The sequence below is a fragment of the Heliangelus exortis genome, chromosome 12, assembly GCF_036169615.1.
Source record: "Heliangelus exortis chromosome 12, bHelExo1.hap1, whole genome shotgun sequence".
NCBI classification, from domain to species: domain Eukaryota; kingdom Metazoa; phylum Chordata; class Aves; order Apodiformes; family Trochilidae; genus Heliangelus; species Heliangelus exortis.
The window spans coordinates 6,687,482-6,710,365 of NC_092433.1; the positions used below are offsets into that span (position 1 = coordinate 6,687,482).

The window sequence follows — 22,884 nt, forward strand, 5'->3', positions numbered from 1 at the left end:
AAAAATAGATCTGATCTTCATAAAACATAAACACTGAGCTTAAACATTTTAATCTTTTGAACTGGACACCAGAGCTGGGTGTCCAATTTGGAACCAGATGATCATCAAATGATGTAGTTCCTTTGTCAGTTCACAAATCAGCCATGAACAGGCTCCAGTTTTGATGACTTTATTCATTATGTTCATTTATTCAGTGTGTGGTTTATGTGACTGGCTAATAGATAATTATTCCTTTGGGTGCTCAAACCACATGGTGACTTTCAAACATAAGATCACCTAAATCACCTATTAAATTTGGATCCCAAGTGGAGACAGCCTTGAGGGACCTGGTTTTCTAGACACTGTTTATGAGATATCTTGCCATTGGCTGGGAGGGAATTTCCATAGTCATTTTTTAAAATCTAGGCCAGATTACTTTTTCATTTTAAATTTTCGAGTAATGCAAAATGGGCATTGGAATGGGCTGCCCAGGGAGGTGGTAGATTCTCTGTTCCTGGAAGTTTTTAAGAAGAGGCTGATGTGGCACTCAGTGCCATGGTCTGAGAACCACAGTGGTCATGGATCAAGGGTTGGACTTGATGATCTCAGAGGTCCTTCCCAACCTGGCTGATTCTGTGATTCTGTGAAAAAGTTTCCAAATTACAAACTCACCTTCTGCAGACACTGCTGAGAATGAACTATTAATATTTCCATCAAACTCCTACAAAGTGCTGCATACACAGTTGGAAGCCCTGCATGGTGTTTCCCTTTGAATCCTTCTCGGTGGTTTTTTTCCCTGAAGGCTTCAATGAGCTTTACTGGACATAAATTAAAAAGTTAAACATTTCCTTTTCTGGTACATCACATCAATTGATACTTGACTCAAACTATCCAGGCCTAGAAGGTTTTGAATTCTTAAGGGGATATGTCTCCAAAATGAAGCTTTGTGTTTTCCTGTTTACACTTCCATTGTGTTGCAGTCATAGTTTGGCTTTTTCTTTCCATGCAAAGCAAGGAAGCAGTTTAATTAACAAATTACAGACTCCTGTAAATACTCTCTATCGGAGGAGGGTAAAGGAGAGGTTTCTGGGGCAAAGAAAAAATAAAAAGACAGAATAAGGGTTACAAATCTGAAAACCAAACAAGCTAAGTGACTTCTTAAAAATCCCTTGCACAGAAAACACCTGTCATCCAGCAGGTATAGCAGAAGCAGTCAAATGAAGGAGCAAAAGGGGATATCTTGAGACACAACAGCAGCTCAGGAGCTGTGAGGCTTGCTAAAAGCCTTTGGCCTTTATCAGAAAGGCAAGTCAGCAGCAGAACCACCCGTTCCTCTCAGTCTGTGTCTGCAGGAAACGTGATAAAAACTTTCACCAAGATACAAATAAGGAGTCAGGATTTGCCAGCTTACTTTGCACGACAGCTGTGCCACAGGAGTGTTGCCTGGGATCACATTCCTTCTGACTGGGGTGCTGAAGAAAGTGGAAAGCAAAAGATAACACCCATCCTAAACTGCCTCTCACTGCTTAGTCTGAAATCATATTTAGAGCTGGGAAGGAGGAAGACATACAGACCAGGGGCAGGCTGTGCTCTCCATTCAAGACTCTGCTCACCAGGAGTGTCTGACTGAAGGCAATTAAACCTGGCTTTCTGCTCTTTGGTGGTGTTTGTTGGTTTGTATTCTTGTCTGCAGTCACTGGTAATGAAGCACACAATTAACTTCCCACATTTCCCAGCCTGCTCTTCCAAATATGGCAGTTCACCAGTCCCCAAGACTGGGTGCTCACTCAGGGAACTCCCTACACTTTCAGGAAACTGGTTACTTCCACCAAAGCTGCCCTAGTAGCAAGTTTCATGAATGAGGAAAGCCCTAAGGAGAAAGGAGACAAGGGAGAGTTTGGCACAGAGCATCCACCCCGCCTTGCTCACTGAACACCAATCCCTCCCAGAGCTGTAAAGACTTTACCAGGGCTGCCCCAGAGCTGGGCTTCGAAGTCAGCCCCTCCTGAAACCCCACCCCAGGATCCTCCTGTGTGCTCTGTACCTCTTGCTGGCCAAATCTTCTCTTTTTCAGGCTTTTACCACATGGCAGGATGCTGCTACCTTCTGCAGGAGACATCTTCCCAGGTGGGATGGCTACAGATCAGTCCTCCAGCAGTTGGGTGCTCTGGCATGACACTTTACACCACTGCCTAGAGCAGGCCTTGAAGAAGAGAAGTGGGCCATGAGGTTCTGGTAGAAGCTGGTTTGTTAAAAGATCGGGGCTCGATCTCTGTTCTGCCAACAACTTTCTGATAGTCCATGGCCTGCTCACAGTCTGTACAGGACACCCCTTTCTATCAGCGTCCTGCCTGGCTGAGCAGCTTGTGGCTGGTATGTGCCTTATACACAGCAGCACGTGGTCTCTCCCTTCTGCAGCAGACCAGATCCCAACACCAGAGTCCTTGAATCTGTCATCTTTCTGCAGCAAGCCTAAATTCTTGCTCCGGTCTTTCCACCTCCCCAGATTCCAATGTCTCACCAGGCCACCTGGGGCTTTGCAGGTATGCTGACCCCTTCAGCCTCACAGCTCTTCACTTCAGGGCTATGTGTGATCTGCAAAGGGGGAACTGTCACACAGCACCTGGCTAGCAAAGGATCAACATTCAAACATCCACTCTACAGAAAGAATCTGAGAGATGAGCTTTCTGTGAAAACTGATAGTCAAGGGTGTGCTTTGACAGTGAAATCCAGTGAGCTCAGCAACCAGGCACAAGATTTTAGCAGAGATCATGGAACACCACAGCTGATGCTTCCAGACCTGACTGGCAACCAAGTGGGGTTAAAGCTCTACTTATAAAATTACAAGGTTAATAGATGTTACAAGCACATTACCAGGTGTCGTGACTTGCTGGAAGCACATCCCAGAAGACAGCAGAAGCAATTACAAGCACTCTGTTCACTATCCAGCTGCATCAACCACCCGTAGGCACTACTTAGCAACCCTTTATCAAAGTAAACTTAGCACAAAGGAGGATCTGGTGTGCCCACACCACTGTGTATGTCCTCTGTGCCAGCTCCGCTCCCTGACAGTTCATCTTAAAAAGAGCTCAAATTCATCTGTCATTATAGAATTAAACAAAACAAAACAAACAAACAGAAGAACCAATCCAAAACCCCCCCAGAGCAGCCACTGGAGCCAAACTGTGCACAGTTTGCAGTAGCTCAAGATCATATAACCTGCTACGGTGAAGCTAAAACAACAAAGAAAGCCACCTGGGGAAGGAATGAGAGTCCACATAGCATGACTCTTATGCTGACTTTCAGGCAAAAATCATCTATCCTGGGAGGGCCAGAAAGGATAGAAAGCAGGAACCTAAGATACAGACAACTTATATATAGCTTTAAGGCCTTGTCCTAACTCACACAGGGAGGCCTGGGAGAGGCAACTACTGTAGAACTCCTAGGTCAAGCCTGGTTAGATCTTTTGTCCAAGACAGATTATCTAGAAGAGACAAAGTTTCCAGGAGGCTAGAGGGCTTTTGTACATCGTTCTACGTTCACAAACTTTGTCCAAGACAGAGCCTGTAAAACTTCTGAAGGAAGCAGCATGAGCAACAAATACGGAAAGCTGAGCAATAAATACAACACCAACACTACCAAGCACCTGTGAGTAGGATGGATAGTAAAAAGCCAAACGAGTCCAAACCCGCAAGGACATGACGGCATTTTCCAGGAACTTGCACCACCACCTTCAGGGTGGAGATGAACAACCAATGTCCACACCTTGTTGCACTATAGTCATCTTTATGATTATTGGATCATGCTAGAATATCTAGAATATACCAGTTGGGCATGATAAGGTGGTTATCCCCCTGTGAAGACAATTAATTTCTCACAACCATGTGCTTGTTCTCCCCCTGCTTGCAAATGGAACGCACAGAGGGACCGTGAGTTCTGTGCACGGTGCTGTGATGTGGATAGGACAGAGACAGGCAGGAGGCAACTTTCTATTTTAACAGGCTGTCTAAAAAGGTTCATAAAAGCAACAGTCTGTAGAGAACTCCTCACCACAAACTACTGCAGCACACTCCACCCAGCCCACATGAAAGGTGAGCATGAACGACAGACAGGCCAAGTCTCTGACTGGTTCAGGCTCCAGCTATGGGTCTAAGTAGGAGAAAGAAACACTCCACCAACCCACTTATGCTAGAAGAAAAGATTTGTGGCTTTCTGCATTTTCAGCAATGCCATGCAACCTTACATATAAATGGCTGTATTAGCACATCTCCTTCAGAAAAAAAAAACAAACAAAAACCACGCAGACCTTTTCTCCTCTTTAGGGTTTTATCCAAATAAAACCTAGTAAAGCACTCCATCCATGCACTGCAGCTTGTGTGTACTGACACAAGTGATAAAAAATTGCTTTTATATACACTTTTCCCTGTTCTTTTCTCAGGCTACTCCTCTGGTGACAGAAAGCAGAATCTGTCTCTTCGCCTGTGCTGAAGCTGAGATCAAACAGCAACTTTACCACATCATAAGTTACAATTATGGCTACTCCTGGCAAACGATGATCCTTCCCTAGCTAAATGCTAAAGCTCTCCTGGTATTTCTCTTTCCATTGTCTGTGTCCAGCCCTGTATTTATAAGATTAGCCTCAAATTAGGACAGTTTCCTAATTCTTCCTTCACTCTTACTACAGCCTGGTTCCTGGGAATCTGATCCTATCTTCCACAGAGGTTACTCCCTGTTGATAGGAAATATCTAGTCTATGTGGGCAGGATGCACCAACAGAGGATAATGAGGATTAAGAGAGAGTCCTTGTTATGACTTATCACCACAGCAGATCAGGAGACTCAGAGGACCATTTGATCAACAGGAACATTAGGAACTTGTCTCACACTCCCACAGTGTCTCGCCCCACTGCGCTGTGGGTTAAAGTAGCACACGGGGGCTTTGAGGGCAGGGTGAGTTGTCCTGGCTCATCCAGCTACTTCCATGTCAGCCAGTACTTCCTAACCAGAAGCATGGTAGTTAAGAAGTGATGGGAGAGGATAAGTCAAAGAAAGCAAATCCTTTTGAAGTTGGTTTCTTGCACAAAGATTCCTTGGAGGAAAGAAGAGGCAGCTGTGTTTACCCAGGCAATAGCTTTCCATCACCTACAGAAACTGTTCATTTCAGGGTGACCAGTCCTGGTGAAGAACCAGAAGTTTCTGTTGGTACAAAGCCCCTCTCCCTGCTTTGGCACACTACATTGCCCTGTCCCTTTGACAACAGATGTGCAATAACCTCAGGACTTTTCCCCTCCAGCCATGCAGCTCTCTTCACTGAAGGGAGAGAAAGGGAGCACAGTATCTCCAAAATCCTTAGAAGCCCTCACACATACACAGCAGCAGTGTGCCACAATCCCATATAGCATCTTCTTGAAAAAACAGAGGAATCAGAGCCACTAACTATGGTTGGATCAAGTTTCATTCTGCCCCATGTCCTGTCTTCAATGGTAATTGAGAGCAGCACCTAGGAAGGAGGATAAGAACAGGCCAAGCATGTAGCCATGTTTCAATACGAACACTTCTGGGCTACAGCTATTTCCAGCTGCTGGACTTCCTCAACAAGAGACTGTGTATTGATATTTAAAAACACTCAATGGATTTTCCTTGCATTAGTTACTCCAGTTTAACCCAAACCTACATGAAGGCTTCTGTTCACTGCAGATTCATACAGTGCACTTTGCTCCCAGTTCCTTTCCTAGAAATAGATCATTTTCAGTTTTTTTGACCATACTCAGAATCAAGCCTTTCTCATGTAGCCCAGGTCACTGCACTTCTGAAATTTCTCTCACAAATGACATTATCACATCTTGAGCCCATTGCACTGCATTTTAGATTGAGATGGTTCCCCCTTCCCCCTAGATTGCTTTGCTTTTCTCAGCATCTTATCTTGTAACCCACTGCCCCACATTGCAAGGACTTTCTACCATTATTCAGTGCAGCTTTTGGTTTTTGCTCCTCTGAATAGTCTGCAGCAAACTTCATCATCTGCCACTTACTCCTCTTTAAGATATATATTCAAACACTCTGGCCTTTGAAAGGTCCTTGTCACATCTGACTGATGACAATTCTCCATTGGGAAAGCTGGCCCTTCACTTCTCAGTCTTTGCTTCCCATCTTTCAGCTTATTATTTATCTATTAGAGACCCCCATGAGACACTCCAAAACCCAAAGAACACAACAGGACCTCTGGCTGGCCTGGGTCCAGCCACCCATGGAGTAACTTGGAAAAAAAACCTGTTTTCCTCTCGGCTCTCTCAGCCCAGCTACTCAGCTTGCAGGACTTGATGACCTCGCTGCCCAGGAAGGTTCCCAGTTGTGTCAGCAAGGAAAGGGGAATGGCTGCACCCCAGGCACAGCACAGTTACTGACATTTAGTATGGACTGACACAACGTAATGGCAGCAGGCAAGCAGCAAGGAAACTCCTGAGCATCCTTGACTCTGCTGAACTCAAGCTATGCCAGGCTACCACAAGGAATTCCTGGAGATCAATTTTGTTTTGCTGGGGGGAAGCCTGAACAGGTCCCCACACAAACATTACGAAGACTTCCTCCTGCAGTACCCTGGGCATGGAGCAGCCACAAAGAGAACTGTCTCAGCAACCCAGCTTGTTCCCAAACCTTGAAAAACATCCAGAGAGGAAAAAAAAAAATATCCCTTTGCTGGATACTATTTCACAATTCTAGAGAGACAGAGTGCAGCCTTTTCCTCCTAGTGACAATCTTCCACCCTGACACCCAACCCCAGCCCAGACATTTCCTCCACATTGTCCCTGTGGAGTCCAGTCCTTCCCCTCCCTGCCACACTGTGCTTTTGTAAAGATCTCTGTTCAGCCTCCTGCCCTCTGGAGCTACCCATGTTTAGGCACCCAGAGAACAAGCCTCAGGAAAAGCACCTTCCTCTTCTTTCACAAGGAGTGGCCGATTGCTTCAGATAGTGGTATTAAGTGAACAAGTCGGACACTGAGCAGCAAGATTAGTTCCCACAAAGACTGGGTAGTAATGAGAGTGGTTAAAGACAGGTAATGAGTGGGTGGCATTTGTCAGCTTCATAATGTAGATTATAATTTGTTTATTGCTCTTGCTACTGCTTTCGCTGCTGTTGGAATGCAATTAAATAATAGCACCTGTGAGTCCTGCCAAGTATCTGTCATCCCTGACCTACAAACATCCCTGGGCCTCCGCTGCACATGCAGCAGCACTGGACATGTGGTGGCATTGCATGGCCAGTAGGAAGTATCCCCATGGCTCAGGAAGAGATGTGAAGAACTTCACAGACAAAACCAAATGTAATTCCACAAGGAACAGGCTCGCAGAAGTTTTGGAGGTTCAAGAAAACTAACCATCATCCTGAGTTTCATTCATAGTTTTTTCATGACAGGGACAACGGGGAGTCACTCTGAACTGCCAGAGATCAGAGCTTGATTTTAAGACTGAGGTAAGGAAAGCATTCCTTCATGCAACTCACCACTGGTCCAAGGTCAAGTGCTTCATCTCTTGGTGGCCAACCAATACAAGAAAACTTCACCATTTTCCAGCCAGCATGTATGATCCAGAAGCATGCCAGATTTAAAACTAGACTGGGAATTTATCTAAAACTGCCTGGGCAGCTGGCAACACAGGAAATCAATGAGATGGCTGCTCAGGGCCTTTTCAGATACAGCTTTTCTGCAGTTCAGCCCCTTATTTGGACTCCTATCAGTGTGGCACCTCTCAACACTATTGTCTTCACCATGTTCTGCTGCAGGACTCACCAGACAGTGGCAGAAAGGGTCAGTGGAGAACCTGTGCTTCACTAACTTTCTGTAAAAACCCTCCTGCCCTTCCCCAAACCACTTAAGTCCTTCCCTTTGCAAAGAAAAACATGCTGCAGGGACATAAATAAAAATCAGCGGCAAATTTTGGCACTGAACTGCACTATCAGTGCATGTTTGGGCACAAGCTAGCACCCACTGAAGTCAGCAGAAGTTTGGAAAGACAAAACACCTCCCACACAAAGGGGAGACAGAGGAAGCAGTCAGAGCTGCAAGGCAGATAAGCTGCCTGTCAGAACAGGCTTGGACTGTCCTAGCAGGAAGATGTCCAATGAGAGGGAAAGCTATTTGGAGAATGAATGAATAGTGAAGCTTCTTGTTAGTTAAAGTAATAATAATCATAATAACGAAAAAAGAAAAAGAAAAAACACACACACACAAACCAACAAAAAAACCCGAACGCACAAAAAATAAACCAACCCAAAACCAACACACACATACGAAAAAGACCAACTCCACAAGACCACAAGACTGCCAAACATGCTAAGCTTTCTCCCAACTGGATGCAAGGCCAAGACATGCAGAAGCCTGCTTGAACCTCTAGCACAGGATCATTCGAAGGCAACAGCATGAAAGGGGGCAGAGGAAAGGTGATGAATGGCAGAGGACACACAGATGGAGCTGACAGCAGAGCTGATCCTTGTTCTGCTGGAGGAGAGGGCAGCTTTTTGTCAATTTAGCACCCTGAATTCCCTCAAACTTGCATTCAGCATCCTGCTTTGCACAGCTTCAAGATGATCCTGCTTGACTCTCAGGGATGTGATCCCGTCTGGACCACTACCTGCTCCAAGCAGCGAGGAACCAGCCATCCAGGAAGAAGTGGCAAATTTAGACCTAGTGCCAAACTGCATCACTGGAGCAAAGCTGTTCATCTCCCACCAGGTACTGAGCACTTCATTGCTAGGACTGCATGGCAAAATGGCTGGTCCAATTCAGAGGACACATTGGGGAAGGAAGGAGAGTGCTTACCCCAAACCCAAAGTCACAGCCCCTCTAACTGTACCTCCTCAGACACCTCAATTAAAAATACACATAGAGGAAAATACTGTGCTTTTAGGGTGTTGCATCCACAACCAAACCTCAGAGCTCACCTTCTTGGTGGCACAGGGCTTTCACTAGCATCAGTGACCAGGGTCCCACCAATGCACCAGTTTGCTCTCTCCCATTTTTGGCAGGGTTTATCACAATTCAGCTCTCATAAGAAAACAAGGTGAAAAACTCAAGCCAAACCAGAACAGTCCTTACAAAAAAAAAAAAAAAAAAAAAAAAAAAAAAAGGCGAAGAGGAGAAGAGAACAGAGAAAAGAAAAAAGAACAGGAAAGAAAAAGACAACAGACACACATACCAGAAAAAAAGTGTAAACTTCAAAAAAGCAAAACCCCAATTCATGAAGAATCTGCCCTTGAGGTAGAGATGGAAGATAAGAAGATCAGCAAGATGAGAAGAGGGCCTGAATGCAGAGATTTTCAAAATAAAGTAGTGAGAAACCCAGCAAACAGCTTTACATAAGCCAGATGTTTCTCCAGGGAAAGAAAGTAGGAAAATAAGTAAGGCTGTCTGGATTCCCTTTCCTCCACTCATACTTGGTTGCCTCACCAGATGCTTCTTAAGATCCTACATGCTCTTGGATCACTGGCACCACTGAGCAGCACAGAAGTAACTCACATCTCCCTCACGTCTATTTCCAACGTGCCCCAATGTCTCTGAGGGAAATCCAGCATTATGTTTTTCTGTAAAAGGGCCATAGCTTTGCAGGGGCAGATGCCAGCTGAGAGTACCTCAAACCCCAACAATACTAAGAAATAGAAAGCAGTGGAGAAACCAGGGAAAGCAAACAAGGATAACGTAGAACAAGTGCAAGTTCAGGTACCAGCACAAACAACCAGAAGGCAGAAAGAAAGGCCAGAGAGTGCTAGTGGTCTCGCCTTGTACTGGGCAGGGGAGGGGGGGGTCCATATGGCGTCAGAACTGATGGGTCCACACTGTGCACAGAAGCTGGGCACCAGTACTGCAGGGCTGTACAGTCAGCTGGAGTGTCTGTGCCTGCCCTGTGATTAATCCCAACCCATCATTAATCCCCAACCCCGGGGATAACTGAGCCATCAAAGCAGAACCACAGCTTCTGACCTTACCCAGCTCCCAACTTAAAAAACAGTCGCAACACAGCTGAGCAGGGCAGCATGGAGGTGTCAGGGAGGAGCCCCAAAGCACCAAAAACTTACAGTTCAATTACAGGCAGCTCATCTCTGACCGCTGGTGCCAGGGCCATCATTGCTGCCGCCATCACAGGCTGAGGGGTTCAGCTGCTGCCAGCCACACAGAGCCTTCTTCACCTGGCTGTTCATCCTCCCACAACTCCTCCACAGGACCCAGCTGCGTTTCTGTACCACCATGACAGCGAAGAGTCTTTCAGGCCTTCCCAGGCCACTGGATGGAGTCCCCCTCAGGTGACCCCGCGGTGTCACAGAAGTTCTTCAGGTGTTTTGGAGAGAAAAAGGACAAGAGCAGTGACAAAGGCAGCCTAGGAAAAGGAGATGGTACTCCCTGAGGTGATATTCCCACACACACCACAAGCCCAGATGCCCAGGAGGGAGGCTGCTGCCCCCCAGCCCTCAGGGTAGCAGCAGCCATGACTGGAACGTGCGCTGTGGAGAGGGGGGACACAAAATGGCCGCCGCCACCGCCCAGCGCGGGGAGAGCACAGCCCTGAGGCCCAGCACAGCGGTGCTCCCCACTTCACTGTTTTCCACCAGTTTAAGGCGGATGCCACAGAAACAGCACTTCAAGCTTGAGCACAGCCCCCAGGAAACACACATGTGCTGCTTCATCATGTCACTGCCATGTCACGTGGCAGCCTGGGCAGACATGGCAGCCATCAGCACCTGCTCGCCTCCCACCCCAGCACCGTGAGACCCTTTGGTGCGATACGACTGCCAGGACACAGCACAGCTACTGCCCTCACACCACACTCCTGTGGCTGGTGTCTCCTGCCCAAATCTAAAGTTTGAGACAGGGATCCAGCAGTGACCTTGTGGCATCTCTGGATGGCCTCACTGTAGCCCGTCCTTTCGGCCTGTGCTGCTGGGTGACACGGCAAGAAAGTCAAAAGACAAAATCAGTGGAAATGGGACTCTGTAGCTTGAAAAGAGGAACTCACAGGAAAAGGATGTGGAGGCTGGATGGAAATCCTATGAGCTGCTCTCCCTACCTGCTGAACGTTTCCTCACCCACCCTCTCCTTCCAAATCACATTTAACCAGCCCCAATGATCCGACCTCATGCACAATTAAGAGAAAGATTTGAGGAAGCACGGGAGCAAATGGCACAGAATCCAGAAGAATGCCCACTTTCTCACACTTTCTGAGCAGCCTAGAGCATGACTATCACAGTCTGTGCCAGTCAGCTGTAAATACAAAGACGTGTTGATTAGACGAACTATTTACATGCCTTTGCACTGCAAATAGATTGATTTGCTCACATAAAGGATAAAAAAAGAAAAGAACAGCCCACAAATAACCTGGTTACCTTGGAAATGTGAGCACCCAAATTCAGATGGTGGCAAGAGTCTGCTTTCCCAGAGCAGCTTTTGGTGACGCAACAGCAGGCAAGTTCAGAGCTGCAGAAGTTGACTTGCATCATGCTCAGAGAACATTTGATGCCACACCAAGAAATATGGGCCTAGGAGAGGGATAAGAGTAGATACAAGAGAAAGAAAGCTACAAGTAACCCCAAGGCCTCTTCCCCAAGTCCATGTCCTGCTCATTGGTCTCCTGCTGCTGTTTCTACCACACCTTCACAACCCCCTCCTGCAGCTCCTTGGAACCCATGTCCCCTGACTTTGCATTCTCTCAGATCGCAAGTAATCCTCACTGCCCTGGCAACATACTCCTTGCTCTCCTGTTTCACAAGATGCCAAGCAGTCACCCCCATGCTCAGGACATACCTGATCTACTTGCTCTTCCCTTTCCAGCTGGGTGAGCAGCCAGGCTCTGTCAGGCAGCATGGAAGGAGGCAGGATAGGATGTGCAGAAAGCTGCTGAAAGTATTCAAAATCTATCTGGGCTTCCTGGTGGGCAACTGCAGAAATTTACCTCTCCCTGTGTTCAGAGATTTATTATTTTGCCATGACTTGAAGCAGAGGGAGAAATATTTTTAAAGTACCTGGAACCTATAGTCTCTCTACCTGCTCAAATTAGAGAGATAAGACAGTCATCCATGGCAGAAAAAAAAAAGATGATAAATTCCCACTTTTTATTACCTAAAGGCTTGTGGCATTACAAGTGAAGACCTAGGGACAGAAGATCTCTGTGCCCAAGCAGGAGATAACCTCATTTTGTAGAGCAGAGCATGCACCACACAGCATCTTACAAATGCCTTGTCTGGAATCAATGGGTTAACTGAGGAGCTTCTCCCTGGTGCATGTGGGAAGCAGCATCTCCCTGCCAAATTCCACCGATCTGAACATAAGCAGCTTTCTCACTCAGCCCATGCTCCTACGCTCAGCCAGCGCTCGTGCCCGCCTCTGCAAGGGAGTACAGACAGACCCCATGCTCTCTTTTCTCCCTGTAACTATTTCTCCAGCATTTTCCTGATGTCAGTTCTTGTCTCCTCATTAAATTACAGGACATCAGGTCTCCAAGGAAACCCCTCTGAGCCAAGAAGCAGGGCACAAAAGATTTGCAAACCCCTGATGGCTGAGGACCTGCCAGACTGGCTGCTCCCTGCTCTCAAGGCCAGGGAGCTTAGAAAAGTCTCCTTTGGGCCCTGGAGGAAAGAACACATGGAGATGGCAGAATGATTTTCAAACAAGCCATCTCCTTCCTTTGGCAACACTGCTTTTCAGTGCTGCAGTGGTGGGACACTCACAACAGACTTGGATCTCCCAGAATAAGGTACCCTGAAGGAGCTGCTCTGAAACCATCGCAGATAGAGGCTGTGCTGTTCCAGACAGCCACAACTCAGCTACTGTGCAAATGTGCTTACAGAGCTGCTAATATCCTATTCTACACTTTAGCAGAAAATCTTAAGAGGAAATCAGGTGGAAGGAAATACAGCCATACACCTGACAAGCTGTTCCACACTCCTTCAATGCACAGCCAGCCTCCAGCATGGTTTCGTATCTTGCTCAAGAGCTACTCTACCATGTAATTACAGGGGAAGACCTAAAGGTCTTCTTTTCCCTGCATACCAGGTAGACTTTCATTTGTTGAGCCACAAACAGGCCTCTAAATCAATATATAGATTCCCATAACAAAGTGAAGGAGTAAACGAATTCTCATGCACACACCTGCTCCCTTGGCTCCTGCTGCAGCCTCTGACTACCTGTCCTGCCACAGAACAGGCTCTGCACCCATCAGCCTGAGCTCCTTCTGGAATAAATCTGGCTTTGGTGCTTAGGCCCTAAGAGTAAAAGAACAAGACAACACATACACACATTCACTTGGAAGAACTAAACAACTGATCAGTGATTTGGTTTTTTTTGCTATTTAGGTTAAAACAAGAAATACTGGTGTGGGTGAGGAACCCACTCCTGTTCAGTCCCACACAGCTATGAGCAGAGGCATGGGGAGCCACAGCTCCCTTAGCTGGGCTGCACTCAGATACTTGAAGCCACATTTCACCCTAGAGCATCCTCATCAGACATTCCAGATTTCCCACAGACTGCTTGCTCCCACAGCCAGGGAGCACAGGGGGACAGCATAGTCCCTGTGTGACACTGCAGCCAGAAGCTTGGCCCTCTCTATCTGAGGATACAGGAGGGGACTCCCGGTCTCCAAAACCCAGAAGTCATCAGGTGGCTGCCCACACCACCATGACTCCTTGCTTTCCTACCAAACTAAAGCCTGCTATCACAGCAGTTGTGGGCAAGGCCTTGCCACGCCTTTGTAGACCACACTTAAACAGCAAACAAAAGTGCCTTTAATTTATCTATTTATTTTTGGCGTGGAGGAATGGCTGGGGTCAAATTTGGTCTCATTCTCAAGCTGTTCTTTGTTCTCTGGTTTATCCAATACCCCGTATCCTTCTCGTCACCCTTCTACCTCCCCCTCTCCATTTTACCACAGGTCTTAAAAATTAAGCTGTGCATGAAACCAAACACCACACTTGAACACTGCCCAGCAAATGCTCTTCATGGTCACAGAAGACTGCTAATCAACCATTAAAAAAAAAAAAAAAAATGGGTAAGAGCAGCCTGCCCTTATATGGGCAGAGCCTAGACAAGCATCTGACACAAACATCATTTTTAAAGAAAAAATAATATTTATTTGCAATATAAACAAAGTCCCAATATTGGATCAGTATATATAGGGTCACTAATTTTCCTTCATAACTCAGAAAGCAGAACCATTCCTCACTAACAAGCTCTCATTTGTACTAATCAGAAGATGCATCTTTTTTTTTTTCCTTTAAAGAAGAAAGACCACTAACAGCACAGGAAGCTTTTACAAACCAGCTTAGCTGTAATGCAATACAGATGCACTGTCAAAAAATCCCTGAAAAAATAAATCCTCCATGAGGTAAGATGCAATTAGGATATTCTCAATTTTCTCACTCACAACCGTACTTATGCCCATTCTCCCTTCCAATGACCCATGATCCCAACATTGTTGCAAACAAAACCCAACAAACAAACAAACAAAAAACAACCAGAAAACAAGAAAGAGAAGCTCATTCCAACATTCTGGTAACATCTTTAACAAAAAGAACAGTTTCAGGATGTGACAGCGTCAAACATTCCTCCATATGGAGATTTTTTTCTTTTTTTTTCATTTTCTTGAAAAAAGTACAAAAAACTGGATATTTAGAAAAAATCCGTGGCTTTTTTTTTTTTTCTTTTCAGTTACATGAGAGTTAAAGTGGACAGGGAGGGGGGAGAAAGGAGGGACTACATTGCAGCCAATAAAGAAATCTCCAACTCCGTTCTGCCCTCCTCCCAGAAATTATTACCACTTCCTCCCCTCCCAGCTTGGTATAAGGTGTTTGCCAAACACTAGCCAGAAATATAAACAAGTCTTCTCAGAATAGAAGGCACGGCATAAAGTTATTTGAAAGAGGAAGAAAAGAAAAATCAGAACCTCTGATGAAAGCTCCAATCATCTCAGAATTTGCCAGTTAATATATATATTCATATATATATATATATATATATATAAAAAAAATTATCTTTTACAATGCTCTCATTTCCACATCTCTTCACTCCCCTCACATGCTCCACGCATGACGATTCAGTCCCGTCCTGCTACATAATCCTTGCACTGCTTCAGGCGCTCGCCGTGCTCCCCCCTCCACTCTGCACACATGGGAAGGAATCAAGTGTGCACAAGAAACACCAACATCACAACTGCCTTCCAGACTCGGGAAGCTGGAATGGTTTCAGGCCAGCTGGATGACGTTAAGTCAGTCAACAGGCAGCAGAGAATGAAGCTGGGCTCAGACATGCTTCTACCAATTCTGGAGGCTATGAGAGTTTTACCTCTGGCAATAGCAAACAGTGTTTTTGGCAGGGGTGGCATTAAAAAAAAAGAAAAAATTAAAAAAAAAATGCTTGCAGCTTAGTCACCTTGGCTGAATCAGTGCAGAGTTTGTGATTGTGAGTGCAGGAGTGGTGAAGGGGTTGCGTTTAAGCCCAACTGGCCTTCACACATAACAAAGCTTCCTACCAGATGCTAACAACAACAGCAGCAGCATGTATCTCTCTCTGGAGTACCCAGTAATATGCCAGGACATACCAAGGCTTCACAAAGTGTGCAAAATGCATTTGGTCAATATAAACATTTGATTAAAAAAAAATAAATGATCAAACAAGAAACAGAATAAAATACTGGTTTTGCAACCTCGTCTGTACAAACAGTCAGGAACTTACACAGTTAAAAAGAGTTTGAACCCAAAGCTCGAGTAAGATCTACCTTTTCTTTTTTTAAAAACAAAAAAAAGTAAACTTGGGTTTTAAAACAGTCTTGGCCCAACACCTTTTGTTCAAGGTTTCCAAGTGCATAAATCTCCTCACTTTCCACAGCAAGCTAACCCCCTGGTAGCTCTTCACACGTGTGCGTGTTCTGACAGTCCCAATGCACCCAGGAAAGCGGTTATTGCCGGTAACAGCTGCGTTCAAAACGCGGTAACATCGCCCCTATTAAATAACCCCCTTTAAAAACTCTACCTCTTCAAACCACTTTGATCAGGATACTAATGAACGGCAGTAGCCTTCTTAAAGCAGCGATCAGGCACCTCTGCCCAGAGAAGGCAGTCGTTTCAGAGCTGCCTGGCAAGACAGATACTTTTGTAAGAGTTGAAATGCTCAAGAGAAGCAATTTGATGCTCGAGTGTTCCCGACCAGGTGACATTCCCCCTTCATGTGGACTCCAGCGTGTTCAGCTGAAACAGGTTGTGGTTGGTGGGGGTGGTGAAGTAGAGCTGTTCGCTGGGCGAGCGGTTGTCGCAAGGGCTGTTGAGTCCTAGAGTCCTCTCAAAGTCCAGGAGCTGGCCCATGAAGTTAAAGTTTGGGGAAATGTTGGATTTTTTCCTTTTCACAAAGTCATAGGCATCGTTCAGGGACAGGTTGAGTTTTTGCATCAAGTAGGCGACAGTGACTGTTACGGACCGGCTGATGCCAGCGAGGCAGTGAACAAGGATCCCACACTTCTTGGAACGGGCCTCATCTGAAACAAGACAAGGGGAAGGGGGAGTCTATTATTCTGCACCAAAAATCCATGGCTTTGGAACGGGGCCAGGTGGCAGCTGCAAGCTCCCAGGACAACTGCCAGAACTGGATGCCCTGCTCCTAGTGCCACCATCTCGCATCCCTTGACACCCACATCTCTCCAAAGGGCTCCTGAAAACTTCCCACCACATGGTGAAGCTGCACATCCCTGCTCTGCACAAGGCTAAGCACGTCACATGCTTGAGAACTACTAATCCAGCCTGGCAACACATCCCTTGCCTAGGGATCATCAATACCCTCTATTCAAACAGAGAAATGGGGTAAACCACAGAGGGCACGTGGAGCTGGAGACAACAGCTCCAGGGTGATGCTGGCGGTCAGGCACAGCACACCCATCTCAATGCCAACTAACTGGGGATGTGAGGCTGCAGCCCAGTACCATGCAAGCTACTCCCTTCCTCTGCTCTTGTCCTCCTTCCACTAGAAAGTTATCTGAATGTAGCAAAGGCCAATTTAAGCGGAGTCTGAAGTGGAGGAACTTCCCTTATTGTGAAATTGCTCTTTAAGGTCGAAAGAAATGCACTTCACTACAAACAAACGCTTGTGTTGGAGGAGGCTCTCAGGATGAATGGTAGCAGGGAGCAGGAATGCAGGCTGGACCAAAAAATGGCGAGAGAACAGCGACGAAATTTCTCCTCCCTTGCCACTGATTGAAAAGCACACACACACTCATTGTCTCTCGCACAGCCGGAACAGCGTGATCCCTTTATGAATTGACATCTTAGTGCTGAAGGAGGGACACGCCACTGAGAGAGCTGAATGCACACAAGTACCCAGCACTGCTTACTTCTGGGCAGCCCTTTTTGAAGTCAGTCATTTGACTGAGAGCTTGGCGGGGAGGGAAAAGGTGGCAGGAGAAAGAGGATCCTCAGGCAAAGCCAGAGGTAAGAGACACTCAGGCACCATGAGCACACAGAACTGCTAAGAAAATGCAGGCAAAACAAAATCCAGACCCAAGCCACGACAGGTTTTCTGCCTCAGCTTCCAAAACCAGGCAAAGGTTTCCAGCACAGTAGGCAATCATGTCCCAGCATACCCAGCTATCCATCCTCCAAGTCTCTCCCTGTTCAACATTTTTCTGAGACATTTTTGCCTTTCATCTGACCTGCACTGCATTTCTTGGTGCTTGGGTTTAGAGTGAGGTAATCCTCCATTTCCTGTCATTAACTGCAAAACACAAGCTAGGTGTTCAGAGACATTGGCTGACTGGAGCTGACAAATTCAAAACACCACATGCCAGCAAGGACCCTGTACCTCACCCCTGACGTTTAATCCCACAGCTCCATGCAGGAACAGCAGATGGAACATCAGACAGGTCCCTGCTGCCACACCGACGCAGCTACTTCTGATCAAAATCGTGTTACTAGAGAACAGAGCTGGGGGCAAAGGAGAGTGTTTGGGAAACAGGTTTTCTGACAGTTAAACAGCAGCTGAGAACCTGTCACCCCTCTGCCCTGCTTCAGGACTTACAGGACAAGAAGCAAGCATGTAGGGAGGGGAGTAAGAAAGCAGCATTTCAGTCTGAAGGTACAGGTCCACTCCACCTTTACCAGCATTAATGTTTTTAACCAAGTAAGAAGCTGCAATTTTTAATAGTTAATGATGGTCATGGCTACCTGTGCCACTCATGCCCCATAAATCAGAACCGGTGAGACTAACAACCATCACCAGCAGACAGCAAAGATCATGCTGGAAGTGTACATCCCTGTTCAGTCCAACAGACACTTCTCAGAATAAGAATCAATTTTTAAAGTCACCATTAGCCTGAGAGGAGAGATCTGCCTCCCCTGCACCCCTCACCACGGCCAGCCAAAGCTGTCTCAGGGGCTGTCTAGCACAGCCTTTTCTCCAGCTGAGCTCTGCAGTGTAATTATAATCACTAACTCATTGTGTTGACACTTACCTTAGGAGAAGTATCCATACAAGGAGTTAGTTATGCTAGGGCGACTTACAGCAGAATCACAACTACACTAGCAAATCCTCTAGGGAAACGAAAACATCCCCCTCCACCCCCCTGGGATTTTTAACCACTCTTGGGGCTAAGGAATTGTTGGCACCAGTTGCACTAACACAACTCCCATCATCACTTATTCCTTGGAGTAAAGCAGGCAGAGGAACTCCCCACTCCCTCAGTTCAGCCATTTCACACAAGTACAAAACCCCATACAAGGGCAAGAGACAGCAGGGCTGGGTCCAGCAGGGCCAGTCCTAACACTCACAGGTAACCCAGCTGGGGTGCTGTAAGAGGGCTCCATTTTGGAAAAGGAGGCCTCCCTGAACCCAGCCAAGATGACAAGAACCAAAAGCATCACCTCAGCAACATGACACTCAGCTGCTAAGCCAGCACTGATGCTGTGGCCCAGAGAAAGGCCAGAGAAAGGCAACAGCCCTGGGAAGCAGCTTGCCACATTCCCAAGCAGTGAGTATGGAAAGAGATGTTCAGCCAACTACCTACCAATGAAAGCAATGGCCTCAGGAAAGAACTGCGAGAGGTTCTGGCTCCAGTGATCTGAGATGGGGATCTGCTTGTACTTGAACTCTCCGTCGTGCTCAAACATGTTTGGCAGGTTGGGAGTCACATTCAGGATGTATTTAATGCCATATTTGCCCAGGACGTCCAAGTTGGTTGAATCTTTGGCACAGCCCAGGTACAGGTAAGGTAGGATCTGGACCGGAAAGGCAGGCTGAGTGTTAGGGATGGGGCTCCCATCCGACTCCGTGGCACTGCTGGGCTCCCGGTCAGATTCACCATCTGAGCAGTCAGAGCTTATCCGGAGCCCTCCCAGGCCAAGGACTGAAGCAGGGGGAGAGTTGCTGGGTGAGGAGCTGTCAAGGTTTGTCTCGCAGTGCTCCGAATATTCAGTTTGAAACTTGTTAAAGCCACCTGGGAAGGGGGAAAGGAGAGAGGGAAGGGGAGAGGCAGAGAGAAAAAAAAAAAAGTGGTTTATTCTTCAGATTGTGAAATCCCTCTATCGGGACATGTGTGCACATCACTTAGTAAGTGTTTGCTAGGAAAAGTTGGTATACCTTCAACTTCACCCCAAGAAAGGCATCTCCCTGCTCCCTCACCTTCTCTGGGTAGATTGCTACTGAGCAACCAGGTCCCAGAAGACCAAAGAGAGTTTCTTACCAAGTTTGATATTTCTTGTGATAGAGGACAAATCTCAGCCATAAAAGAAACAAACATCCAGAAACAAAATCAGTGGCAAGAGACAATCTTGCCTTGTTTAGCTTCTCAGAAACATGGGTCTGGAGCACTTTAGGCAAGAGCTATTATGCCACCTAGACAAGAAAAGCACAAAAGTATCTGCATCTGAAAAGATAAAACCAAGAACCACAACAATATACCCAGCCCTGGCACTAAAACCCAACAGAATAATTCACCTTCAAGCAGGAAAAAAGGCAATAAGCTTTGCCAGAGTGATCCTCACACCTATTTTATCCCTACAAACACATTTTGTGACAGCAGCATCACAGGTTTCTCCTTCACCCAAACTGCAGCAGGCTTGAGGAGGGACGGGACCCTTCACGTCTGCTCCCAAGTCCTTTTCTCAAGCTGCTCGTTTCAACAGTTTAGGAAAGAAGGCAGAGGCAAGGAAGCAAAAAACCAAACCAATCAAACCACAACAAACCCCACCAATCCACCTCCTTTCCAGGCTGTACTAAACCGAAGCTCGACCATCGGGATATGACACTGACAAATGGTTTAATTAGAAAGGCCTCCTGGAAACTTTGTTAGTGGGTTCGGTGGTTGTGGAGGGGTCACTGAGCAGGACAGACAGCTCCTGCCACATCCATTCATGAAAAAGGCTCGTCCTCCTCCTCCTCCCCCCGCGCCGCCAGACAGCGCCGAGGAGCCATTTTGGAATTTTAATTGGAAACATTTCCCACCGAGGCTCCCGGAAAAAGGCAGAGAAAGGGGCTCAGCTCCTCCCCTGCCCATCGGGGAGAGTTTAGGATTAACTTCAAAGCTGCTCCTTCCTGCTAGGAACGAGGACGACGGGGAGAGAAACGAGAGGACAAAGCCAAGTAGCAAAGCCATGGGAAACCCCAAACCGGGATGGGATGGGATGGGAAGGGAGACTCACTCAGAAGCACGGGCGGGGAGCGGACGGACGAGAGGATAAGTGGGATCAAACCCCTGGACTTGCCCCCTCCCGCCCCACGTCACTTTTGCAGGAGGCTTGTGCAGGCAGCACAGCCCTGAGGACTGGTCCCCAAACCCAAGCCTGTCCCTCTGCCACCCCCACCCCGTACCAGGGTCTCCCCCAGCTACCCGAAGAGTCTTCTCAAAAAAACAAGTAGTGTTTTTTAAAGGGCTGCAAGTGGCAACTTTCCTCGCCACTCTGCCCCCCCGGTTCCACCACTCCTCCGCTCTACGCTGTTATTTCTGCCTCAAACTCGCCACCCAGCGACCGGACCGGGAGGATGGAAAAGGTCCCAGCATCCCAGCTGTGGGCTCTGCTCAGCCCCCTGCGGAGGCTTGCTGTGATCTTTTAAAATGGCCAAAAACCCCACGCACACCCTCAAAAATCAGGACCACCCCCCAAACCACCCCCGGCCCTCACTAAAAGGTATGTGCGGGGCTCGGCTCCCCCGCAGCAGGGTTCCCGGCTCCTCCATCGCCCTGCCCCGGGAAAGCAGCCGGGATGCCCCTTCCCAAGCCCTGCCGGCCTCTCCATGGAAAGGGAAATAAAAGCCCAAGCGCATTCGCAGATGCCGAGGTAGGGGGGTGGTGGTGAGGAAAGAAAAAAATTAAAAAAACTGAAGGGCTCTCCTGGCCCACTCCAAATCTGGTCAGCACTCCCGGAGGGGCTGCAGGGGAGCCTGGCGCCAGGCCGGGGGGCCCCTGAATGGCCCCTTGCAGGGAGCGGAGGCGAGGGGTGCCCCGGGGGGCGGCAGCGCTGGAGGGGACGCCCCGGCGGGGAGGGGGGGTGAGGGGGTGCCTCCCGCCGCTGCCGGAGAGGAGACGCAGGAAGAGGTTGGGGAGCTCCCAACCGCTTCCAGCCTGCGACCATTTTGTGCGGAGAATTAAAGCGGGATGCAGACTGGGGAAATTTACCGGTATAAATTAAAAAACAACAACAAACAAACGAACAAACAAACCCAAGAACTCAGGCAGACGGAGATGGGAGGAAGGAAGCAAAACAATCCAGATACCTCCAGCCAGCCAGAGGATGGGCGCCCGGCGATGCAGTGGCCGGCCAGGGGATGAGGAGGGGTGCCGGACGAGGGCTGCGGGAGCAGGGCAGGGCTGAAGGAAGGGCGGGGGATCCCTCACCTTTCAGGTAATAGGCTTTGCAGCCGTCGTCGCGCAGCTTCTGGAGCAGGAGCCCCAGGACGGAGGTGGCGGCGCCGCCGTCCTGCCAGTCGGCGGTGGCCTCGTCGTAGAGCAGCACAGTGTCGGCCTTGCAGCGCTTGACGAAGCGCTCCTTGTCCTCGTGGTTGGGGATGATGGAGCGGATGGGCAGGTTGCCCTTCTTGAGGCGGCGGAGCATGAGCCCGGGAATGGCCAGGTTGATGGCCGTCTCGATGTGCGAGCTCTCGAACAGCTCGTGGGGACGGCAGTCGAGCAGCAGCAGCGAGCGGCCGCCGCCCGACTCCAGCTCCTCCTGCAGCCACTCCGCGCTCTTGCACGGCATCGCCGCAGCCATGGGCGCCCGCGGGGAGCTCCCCCAGACCTGCGTTTTCATGGGGCTCGGCAGCGGCGGCCGCCAGCGCCCGGCCCACCGGCCACCCACGCGGCGACCGGACAGCGGCCCCGCTCCGCTGCTTCTTCTCCCCCACCGGAGCGACCGGGGTGGGTTCGCGCCGGAGACGGCTCCGCTCCGCTCCGCACCGGCTGTGGGTTGCGCGCTGCCTGCGTGCGGCCCGGAGCGCGGCAGCGGCGGCGGCCCCCGCTCTGCTCTACGCGGTGCGCCCCATCCCGGCGGCCTCAATTAAAGCGGGGCTTCGCCGGCGGCTCGGCGTGTCATGCCTCGGGAGGCGGGGCGGGCACCGGGGCGGGCACCGGGGCGGGACCGGCCGGCGGCGGAGCTGCGCGGCCCCGCGGTGGAGCGGCGCGGCCCCGCGGACAAACCCCGCCCATCGTCGGCGTCACCGCCCCCAGCGCCAATGAGGGGGCGGGGGGCGGGGCCTGCGCGGCGCGGGAAGGCGCGCGGGGGGCGGCCAGGACCCGGCCCACGCTGCGGGGAGTCCGTGGGGAGCCCGCGGGGGGCGCCGGGCGGAGCCGGAGACTCTCCCGCACTCCCCGCACATCACACAGACACCACCAGCACCACCCCCGCACCCTCCCCGGGGGGTTTCAGCCAAAAAGTTGAAGAAAAAGTTACTGTCGT

General features: G+C 48.7%; 1 protein-coding gene across 1 annotated transcript; it reads right to left on the bottom strand.

The window, feature by feature from the left end:
- Positions 1 to 14,062: 14,062 nt before the first annotated feature.
- Positions 14,063 to 22,532, bottom strand: DUSP7 (dual specificity phosphatase 7). Its single transcript, XM_071755716.1, has 3 exons — positions 21,828 to 22,532; positions 19,002 to 19,430; positions 14,063 to 16,484 (listed from the first exon to the last, which is right to left on the bottom strand). Exons 1-3 carry the CDS (start codon positions 22,237 to 22,239, stop codon positions 16,177 to 16,179), a joined length of 1,149 nt encoding a protein of 382 aa, XP_071611817.1. The 5' UTR covers positions 22,240 to 22,532; the 3' UTR covers positions 14,063 to 16,176.
- Between the last annotated feature and the right edge of the window lie 352 nt (positions 22,533 to 22,884).